At 32.7% G+C, this 11,259-nt stretch overlaps 1 protein-coding gene across 1 annotated transcript; it reads right to left on the reverse strand.

Moving 5' to 3' along the window:
* Positions 1–5,046: 5,046 nt before the first annotated feature.
* LOC106476916 (myotubularin-related protein 6-like) lies at positions 5,047–10,876 on the reverse strand. The gene is made up of 4 exons (XM_013937532.2): positions 10,440–10,876; positions 7,940–8,183; positions 7,695–7,831; positions 5,047–6,609 (listed from the first exon to the last, which is right to left on the reverse strand). Exons 1-4 carry the CDS (start codon positions 10,608–10,610, stop codon positions 6,463–6,465), a joined length of 699 nt encoding a protein of 232 aa, XP_013792986.1. The 5' UTR covers positions 10,611–10,876; the 3' UTR covers positions 5,047–6,462.
* Positions 10,877–11,259: the final 383 nt, after the last annotated feature.

An 11,259-nucleotide genomic window follows, 5' to 3' on the forward strand; every position in this document is an offset into this window, starting at 1 on the left:
AGCTCATTACATTCTAAGCATTAAATTATGTTGAATGGTTGGAGCATAAAGTAACAGGTGTATGGGCAACCTGTGGGCTTAGTTGTTTTGGTTCAACTTTACTCTCATTAGAAATGAATTTATTTGGATTTCTGGTCATGCTGTCTTGAGTGGAGCGCATAAGCCACCAACTCGAGGAGGTTTACGTGTGGAATAAAGAACTCAGATACTTGAGTCATTACATTCTAAACATTAAGTCAGATACTTGGGTCATTATATTCTAAACATTATGTCAGATACTTGGGTCATTACATTCTAAACATTATGTCAGATACTTGGGTCATTACATTCTAAACATTAAGTTATGTCAGATACTTGGGTCATTACATTCTAAACATTATGTCAGGATTATTTTTTTTCCTTTCTCTCTCTCTCATTAATTTACGTTTAATTATAAATAGACTGGTGAACTGACATTGTTATGTATTCAGGTCAGCTAGGCCTAACAAACACTATACAACTGTATTAACATAGCATCTCAGTAAAGAAAGTATTTCTGGCAGAGAAAAGTTAAACAATTTCAAACTTTCCATTGGCTAACCCTAAAAAAAAGACATACTTTACTTCTATAAAAACTTACCTCTGAGTAGTGTGCAGCCATGAAGATGTGAAGTTTAGGGTTTCGTCAGACTCTGTTCATGTTCAGGTAGGTACTGCCCTCAGCCATCTTACAGTGGCAAGTAACCTTTACTGAACTTTCCATGGCTATCTGTATTAAAAGTACTCATGGTTTCATAGAGTCAAGGAAGTAGATCTTATATTGTCTAATGTGGGATGTTGGATAAGGGTATGGCCACACTGATGAGCAATTCAGATTCCAGTTACTTCAAGGAGTTGTCTAACATGTGAAGTCACTAGTGTGGGATGTTGGATAAGGGTATGGCCACACTGATGAGCAATTCAGATTCCAGTTACTTCAGTACTATATTCAGAAGTTGAAAAGAGAGTACAAGAAAGCGTTGTTTGGAATCAACTCACCAAGGATTGCTCCCCGACTTGAGAAGCTTCTTCCCAGATAACTCTAATACCTATTTCTTTGTGTGAAGGACCTAGTTAATGCATTCGTACCAGTTTGGATATCCACATGTTGTTACTAGTGTAGATCCTGCATTAGTCAAGCTATAGTAATGTAAATTCCCTTATGTTAAAAAGGCATAAGTGCAACATAAGTGAGCTTTCATTTATCACAAATATTTCAACAAAATGTTATTAACTTTAAAATACATTTTTTTAGCCCTATAATAACAGAGCAGTATTTTTTAAATACAGTCATATGTATAGACACACACACACACTGCAGTTAAGCCATGGAGTACAGGTGTTTTTCATATCTTCAGAAGAAATAGATAATCTTTTCAGACAACTAATACCATCATTTTTTAGTTACATGATGGGCAAATAAAAAGAAACAATGCAGAACTCTGATATTACAGCTCTCATTAATTAATATTTTACATGTGGACTACAGAATTATAATTGTTTTGTTCACTCTTTCAGTAACTGGTCAGCACTAGAATCTGAGCTGGCTACAATGGTGGAGCTGATGGTTCGGGAGTGGTTACAGCCGGAGAAGAACAATCTTTTAGCCAGAAGTGACTAAATAACACATGCTTAATTTTGTTTGTGTGTTTAAAAACCTGGATGTTGCTAGATTTTATGGTTTTGTAAATTTCCATCTCTATTACGTTATAATTTTTGGTTTCTGAGAGTTATTTTTAAGCACGCAATTTATATGGAAACATGTCTTATGTCTGTTTATTTCTTTTTTAATTATCAGGCAAATTGTTGAGGGTTGTAAATGTTATCTTTTTTGTACAATGGTAAGAAAATCATTTAGTGTAAGTGGTTACAGATTGTTCTGTTTTTAAAGTGTAAACAGTTTAAATATGAATGGTTCATAATCATTAAGTTATTTGAGAAACATATATAATACTGCTATGTTTGTTTGGAAATAATCTTAAGTTGTTAATACCAAGCTACAAATAGCTTTCTGTTATAAGCTCTAACATTTTCTGCCTGAAATATTGGCTTCAATGTATTTTTCATGAACCTTTCTGGCTTTAGAAATTTCAATAGTTGTTTGTGAGAGAAAGGTAAGGAGCTAATTTTAAGTGTTAATGGTCAGGATGACCACAGACCTGGAAAATTTTCTCAACACATAGAAGCAAATAATTTATATATTATATGAAACCACGAAAAAAAAATAAATCACTAATAAGTATATTCTTGAAATAATTTTAACATAAAACTGATTTCTAGAAAATGTGTTAATACAAGTATTTGATACTCACTGAAGAACATAAAGGTTAAGTTAGCCACTACAGATGATCTGAAGATCATAAAGACAGTTACGTTAGCCACTATAGATGATCTGGAGTAGTGTTCTACTATAATCATTGTAAGTTATTCCCCTTCATCACACTTGCAGTACAGATAAAGAAGTCTGGTGTTTTTCTTAAAATATTGAGGCCTTTTTCCTTTAGCAAGACCATAAACACACTGTCCGAACAGCTTGAGCTTCAGGTTAACTATATAACCCGACTGGAGCTCTCCTCTTTAGTTTTTGTTTCCAACTCGTGAAGACCACATTCTTACCCGATAAATATTTGCACTAGCAGCTCCATACATCATTCAGACACTTCGTAGACAGATGTAGTCCGTTAGCAGTGTCTTTAGCAATGTCTTTCAAATATACTCTTCTGCTTAAACCTTCTGTCAAGCAAAATCCATGTTAGTGCTTGTAATATACATATAAAAGGCTTCTGTGTATTTCACTGGAATGAAGTAGGCAAGTTCTTGCACCCAAACCTATTCAGTTTTTCACTGGTGGGTTAGAATTCTTTTATTACATACTTCTATGAGCATAAAACCAGTTACTCCAGTGCTGACACAAGAATTTTGTTATTGGTTAACATTCATTTAGCTAGTCACACACCTGGTTACTTGTGAATTTAGGCTGGGATTTTTTTCTGTTGATGTGTTAGAAATTAAGTATCTTACAATAGTTTTGAAGATTGCAAGGATGAAGGCTGTATTAGTCTTGTACAATAACGTTAGCATACTGGTAAGTAAGCTGTAGCTGTGTAGTTTAACTTACTGATAGAGAAAAAAATATAGTTAGAATATACATATATATAGCAAAATAATATAGCTGTAAATATTATCAAGAGTAAACGTAATCACTATTATTCCAACATACACAGTGAGTAGAGAGTTTAATAAAACTGTGTCGGTATTTCCTCTGGTATAGAAAGTAGAATGCTACAATCTACATATATTTAATTATTAAGAACTAGAATAAAATTTTATTTTTAAGCTGATCTGAAATGTTAAGTTTTTTCGTATTTCAAAAGTGGAAATCTTTTTAACGTTAAATAGTACTAATTACATTGAAGTAGATTGTTTGTGTAAAGATTCAGTTTTGTAGTATCTTACAACAAGTTCTACATGAAACCAGATCTTACAATGACTATCGTAGATTATAATACAGATTATTTATTGCTCTTGCAACTAAGTGTGTTGGTGTATCAGTCGTCATTAAAAGTATACTTTGTCAAATATTATGTTTGAGTTGTCTCGCCTGTTACTGTTACAATAGCCTGTTCAAGAGTACAAAACTGATATAATACGTGGTATAATATTCCAAGTTAACACACGTATCGCTATTGTGGTATAATATTCCAAGTTAACACACGTATCGCTATCAAGGTATAATATTCCAAGTTAACACACGTATCGCTATTGTGGTATAATATTCCAAGTTAACACACGTATCGCTATCAAGGTATAATATTCCAAGTTAACACACGTATCACTTTCGTGGTATAATATTCCAAGTTAACGCATGTATCGCTATCATGGTATAATATTCCAAGTTAACAGACGTATCACTATTGTGGTATAATATTCCAAGTTAACACACGTATCACTATCATGGTATAATATTCCAAGTTAACACACGTATCACTATTATGGTACAATATTCCAAGTTAACAGACGTATCACTATTGTGGTATAATATTCCAAGTTAACACACGTATCACTATCATGGTATAATATTCCAAGTTAACACACATATCACTAACATGGTATAATATTCCAAGTTAACAGATGTATCACTATTATGGTATAATATTCCAAGTTAACAGACGTATCACTATCATGGTATAATATTCCAAGTTAACAGACGTATCACTATCATGGTATAATATTCCAAGTTAACACACATATCACTATCATGGTATAATATTCCAAGTTAACACATGAATCACTATCGTGGTATAATATTCCAAGTTAACACACTTATCACTATTATGGTACAATATTCCAAGTTAACACACTTATCACTATTATGGTACAATATTCCAAGTTAACACACTTATGAGTTTCAACTGTTGGGCATGAGTACTTGGGGAAGCTGTCCCCGGTAAGTATTGTTCTGGGTAGTCTAACTTTCATCATCCACAGCTTGGCAATGTTATCATAAATTTGCCATTGTATTAAAATATTTTTTTGTGGACCTTTTGCCTTGAGAACAGTTAAAGCACACAAAGATTCCAGGTAATGTTAATGTCAGCCATGTGTTCTTTACACTACTGATCTCGTAATATGCCAGAAGATGATTTAATATTCCTATCACATTCCTCGTGATCATGACAGTTGTATTAACAGGTATTATTAACTTAATTAATGTACACAGTATTAATAACATTTACTGATACACCTTAAACTGATCGTTGATAGATAAATCTGGTTTTTGGTTAAGATATTTTCTGAATATTGTCTCCTGAAAATAATTAGAAAAACTATGCCATCAGAGTATTGATAAGGTAACAGTTTTATGTAACTCTGAATGAGCGTAAACCTTCAGTAGAATATACTTGTAACTACTGACTATGAAAGTCACTATGGAGAAATAAAAACATTCACAATTTAGTCAGGTGTTACATCAACGTTTTTCAAGTGGACTTAGTAAACTCCTACTTGGATCAATACACAAGATAGATATTTTCATTTTGTTTTCTAAATTTATTCTTCAAGTTATTAATCACACCCAAATACATATACATTGATGGGACTTAAAACATGCTTACTCATAATCCTTCTTATTTTTATGATTAAACAATCAAATACTGCATAAAATGAATAGAATATACTGTGCATAGCTCTTAAGAATTCATAATTTTCGAGAGACGACAGTGGGAAACTTGTGTACCTTAGAGTGAACATCTCCACGAAGAAGACAGATTGTGCTATAACAAAGAATCGATACTTTCCTAAACATTGCCATCTCTGTAACTTCAATACAAGTATCATAAATAAAGGATTCAAAGCCCGACGATATCGTAGCAGATGGTGGTAAACCTGATGAAATCTCGTCTACTGACCAAGTACCACTTACTATCACAAATTAAACTTCTGATACCAAAAAAAAAAAGGCTGGAATCATAATGTACTACCCTTTTTAAGACAAAATACTGTTTGAACACATTTTTAAATTATTCCTACAACAAACTAATTGCTCAAAGACTTAAGGCCACAACGTACAAACAGTCATTGATTTTACTTTGGCAGCCTTTAAAAATGTCTTTATATACAGAAATGTACTGATACATTTTAAACTTATTTCAACTGAGAATAAAACAATTCTTCACAAGTTAATCATTCATCACAAAATTTTAAACAACTTTACTAAAGCTTGCAAAAATACTCAACTACAAAATCATAACATAAAACAATTAATCTCATCTTCATCACCATGTCAAGGGAAATATTTACTAACTTCGATCATAGCTTGGAAAACGGTACATATAAAGCCTAGCATTTACCAATATTAAGTTTGTGTAGAATTAACTGATTCTAGTCAAAGCTTTTAATAACAAGAGTTAAAATAAAAGTCACAACAAAGCAGTATTTTCAATCATTTTATAAATGTCACAGACTATTTGTTCTTTACTCATTCAAAAAAATCACTTACTAGAATATCCTGATTTATATGAAAATTTTGATTACGTATTAATGTGACCAGCAAAACTTGAAACTAAAAAGTGTATTTATACAAACTAAACTCATTTATTACACTTCTCAAGTCATGCACAAGGGAGCTACAGTTTGACCATCTAATAATTTTATTAGACTGCCTATACAAAACTTGTTAATGTTGGGACTCAGAAAAAATAAACACTTTATGTGTTGAATCAAGCTAGCAAATACGTAAAACATTTCTGAATTAACAAACAAACTAGACTGATTCAGAACTTTAAGATCAATGGACGCAAATCCGAGATCAAGTAAATTCACTACAAGTTACAGCGATAAACAACTTGTAAGAAATAAAACAGACTTGGAATGTTCACAATCGTACAAATATAGCCACTGTGATGATGACACCTACTGAAACCAAATCTTTACAATCTGTAGTCTCTAAGAATCTATAGAGTTTGTCCTCATTAGCTCTTTATAGCAGTGCCTGCAGACTGAGACTGGCCGTTTACTGTAATGCCCTTGCAGTGGTATTCGTTTGTCAATGCAGCGAATGCAGTATACATCTCCACAACTCCAACAGTGAAACTTAATAAAGAAACAAGAACCATTTATTCAACTGTTCTCTAGTACATCTGGCAACAAGTCAGTATTATGTAATATTCAGTTCTGTAAGGAGATATGGTTTTATTACTTCAACCTAAACACACCCTCATTCAACATCTTAATGTTTAATGGGAAAGTCTGTTGTCAAAAGATCTTAATTTGTTTAACCCGTACTTTGATTTCACTGTTAAATACATTTTCTCACTCACTTCTGATAAATGTGCTGATTTCAATGAAACTGACTTAGTTTATTCCACATTATAAAGGTTTTTGATTTCTGTATAACTCTACAAGTTCTTTACAGTCCTGTTTCTCACTCCAGCAAAAATACTTCTTCATATGTTATTAAACAAAACAAAATCATCTACATGATCTCCAGGATCAAAGTCAAATGTAATAAAAAAGTTGAACAACAGGATCTCATTAAAATAACTTTATCTTACTGTTCTAGCAATACAAAGCGACTATGTCAACTAATTTTGTCAAAACAGTCTGCTCTGTCCACTAATCAGACAAGACTTTTCCTGATGCAGTTTCACTGAAAACAGAGGGTGAACATAAGTTACAAACATCAGAGTGCATGTGTATGCAGAGCATAAAAGAAACATTGTAATTTACCACCAGGGGATTACCAAAAAAAAAAACTCTGACATACCACCACAAGTAAGAAAATAATATTTGAGTACTGGCTTTAGTGGGGGTAATTATGTACATAGATATAATATTCAAGTACTGGCTTTAGTGGGGTAATTATGTACATAGATATAATATACATGTACTGACTTTATTGGGGTAATTATGTACATAGATATAATATATATGTACTGACTTTATTGGGGTAATTGTGTACATAGATATAATATACATGTACTGACTTTATTGGGGTAATTATGTACATAGATATAATATACAAGCACTGATATTATTGGGGTAATTATGTACATAGATATAATATACAAGTACTGACTTTATTGGGGTAATTATGTACATAGATATAATATACAAGTACTGACTTTAGTGGGGTAATTATGTACATAGATATAATATATATGTACTGACTATCTCACCTTCCTGCTGAAATGATCAAAAGGTGTGGAACACAAACACTCTCGGACATTCCGAAAGCTCTTCCAGTCCAAGGCAACAGAATCCAACTCATCAGCCAGCTGCTGTATCACGGCAGAGTCTAGGGCACTGCTACTCGCTATGGGCACCAATAAGGTCAGTGTTAGTAGATGCAACAAACTTATTGCACTATAATAGTAGCCATGTTCTCTTCTTTCTCTACATCTATATATATATTTATACTCACAGCTATGCTGAAGTAAAGAATCCATGTCTCTCGCGTCTAAGCCTCCACTTTCGACATCACTGACACCTGAATCTCGAACACTGTTCTCGCTTCCTTCAAGTCCAATGCCAAGTTCTTCTAAAGTATTTGGACAGAAACTAAGACCATCAATTTCCTCAGCCATACCACTATCAGTCATTCGAGAATCAATGTCTTTACTTGGACTGTCCACGTGACCCAGTACTTCCTTCAACTGACCAATTCTCTGCAATAAAATATCATTAATTTTGCTGGAACAAACATTGATTCCAAAATTTAATTTACAACAAGTAACTATGAAAAATTATAATTCTTTATGAACTTTTAAAAGATGTTTTGAATGGATAACGAAAACAACTTTATTTCATGTTTAATACAGTAACAAATGTACAAAATGTCAACTAGGTTTTGCTTGTTGTTAAGCACAATGCTACACAATGGGCTATTTGGACTGTGCCTACCAAGAGTACTGAAACCTCATTTTTAGCATCGTAAGTCCAGAGACTTACCACTGAGCCACTGGAGGCTCATCATCAGGAACATAGTTTACATAGACACAGGAATATATATATATATATATATATAATATGAAACAAATTAGTTATATGACTGGTGAACCACTCATAATTAAAATCAAACACAGAATTCAGTTACACAAACAATATCCTAAATCAGCTTTTCTCCAACTAGGGTCCAAAAGGGTACTCCAGGGGGGAGTGTCTGCAAGTCATATCTGAAATTTCATATAAATATTTAAAAAAAGATATGATTTATAGGATAAAATATTTTCTGTAAAATTACATTTATATGAATTAAAAAATTTAATTTTGGAATACAGATTTTCATGTACACAGAATTTTTTCCCAAAGTAAAAAAACAATAGGTTTGAGGTCTGCAAAAACAAAATAATTAAAAACGGTCCTCAGGTGATTCAAGTTTGTGAACCACTGTCCTAGATTCTATAAAAATAATTCAGTTATCTTCAAGATCCAAAGCTGCACAAGACAACTGATGCAGCTTGAAGTTGTTGGGTTATTGCTGCACCTATGTTATCCAACCTTGTAAATTTTATATTTATCACTTTTTACACGCTCTTCAACTTCACTTTTAATGTTGAGATTGCTAACCATCAAGTAAACTCTTCAATTTCAAGCTCTGGATGCATATTTCCTTAACTCATTCTATACAGTATAACTCAAAGCTACTTCACACAACACCCAAACCATGTATATATATATATATATATATATATATATAACTCAAAGCTACAACTTCACACAACACATAATCTACACACCCCAAACTATATATATAACTCAAAGCTAAAACTTCACACAGCACACCTCAAACCATATAACTCAAAGCTACAACTTCACACAACACACCTCAAGCCGTGTATATATATAACTCAAAGCTACAACTTCCCACAATACACCTCAAACCGTATAACTCAAAACTACAACTTCACACAACACAAAATCAACACACCTCAAACTGTACTTATAACTCAAAGCAACAACTTCACAAAACACACAATCAACGCACCCCAAACCATAAATATAACTCAAAGCTACAATTTTACACAACATCCCCATTCCATAGAGTATAATAAAATCTACAATCTTAGACAATAAAAACAAAGTGAAAATAAACATCAACTTATACACACTTTTGTCTTTTGAATTTATGTTTCTTTAGAACAAAATGAAAAATAAATTTCATGCCTTGGTGAAATTTATCAAAAACACTGAAATATTTTTACCTTAATACATTTAATCAAACTATGTGTTTATTAGTTTTATTCTTGAAATTAGTTCTAAAATTAAAACTATTACTATCATTTTGCGTATTGAGCTACAAATATAAAAAAATATATCATAACATAAAACATTTGTTGTTTTCTTTTTCCTGGAATCTTCATCTCGTAAATACAAAATAACTTACTAAAACACAATGGGCATTACTGGCAGGAGCTCAATCACACCATGTTAGGGTTCAAGGGATGTTCAAAAGACCCTGTCACTTTCTTTGATGACCTATGTGACAACTGCCATGTCTAGTATCCAAGAGGTCGCCATAGTAGTGACGTTTTTTATACATTTAGCTTCAGGGTAAGTATCTAGAGATTTTAAGTAAAGCTGCTAACAAACCTGGTGACTTTTATTAGAACTGAAAATTATGTGTAATTATGAATAAAATTATAAATTATATTATAAAAAAAATTGTGAATAAAAAACTTGTAAATTCATATAAATATGATAAATGAATAAACAAAGAATTATGCTTCTCATTTTCCATGGGGAGGGGGAGTGCCAATTCTATCTTCCTAATGCACCTGGTGGAATTAAGTAAAACTCTTCCATCAGAGAAAACAAAACATTTTGAAGCATTCAGATGTAGGTAAATATAAGTAATGTTCTACTTTCCCAAGAAATCACCTACAGGTGTCTACTTCAACAAGTTTGGTAACAAAAATCATTACTCTCTGCAGGAGGATCACGTGATCTTCTAGACTACTGATATGATCTTTGGTTGCAAGTAAGAGATCTCCTAGTGGTTCCCTGGGGTGGACACCATTCTCAAACCGATTATACATTCCTCTCCAGAACCTGCAGAACAAAAGCAATGAAGTTACAGGAAACTTAAAAAACATTTTCACTAAAAATATGGTAGTAAGAAAACTTCAACAGTGTATTACATGTACATTCACAGAATTATTTTTGAACACAATTTTATTAACACACATCTCATGCAAAGCACAGACAAGAACTGAATGAACATCAAGAACAGCATAAAAGCAGATTTTTTATCAGTGATAAAGTTAGTGTTCTCCATTTTACTAGGCCTGGTATCACAAAATATGTTTGTAATTTTCTAAAATTAACAGTTTTACAACCTCATGAAAAAATAGATTCAAAACTTTTTTTTAGTAATTCAAACAATTATGGCTCTTACCAATAAGACTTTACAATTTACATTAAATTCAAGTAACTGATAAACAATCTCATCTTGTTAAAGTGAAAACAACTGAAAAAGGCCAGCTTCCTGACCAGAGTGGTACATCTGAAACAGCCCAGCTTCCTGACCAGAGAGGTACGTGTCTGAAACAGCCCAACTTCCTGACCAGAGAGGTACGTGTCTGAAAATGCCAGCTTCCTGAACAGAACAGTACATCTGAAACAGCCCAGCTTCTTGACCAGAGAGGTACGTGTCTGAAAAGGCCAGCTTCCTGAACAGAATGGTACATCTGAAACAGCCCAGCTTCTTGACCAGAAAGGTACATGTCTGAAAAGGCCAGCTGG

Source organism: Limulus polyphemus, unplaced genomic scaffold, assembly GCF_000517525.1.
Source record: "Limulus polyphemus unplaced genomic scaffold, Limulus_polyphemus-2.1.2 Scaffold12081, whole genome shotgun sequence".
Taxonomy (NCBI): domain Eukaryota; kingdom Metazoa; phylum Arthropoda; class Merostomata; order Xiphosura; family Limulidae; genus Limulus; species Limulus polyphemus.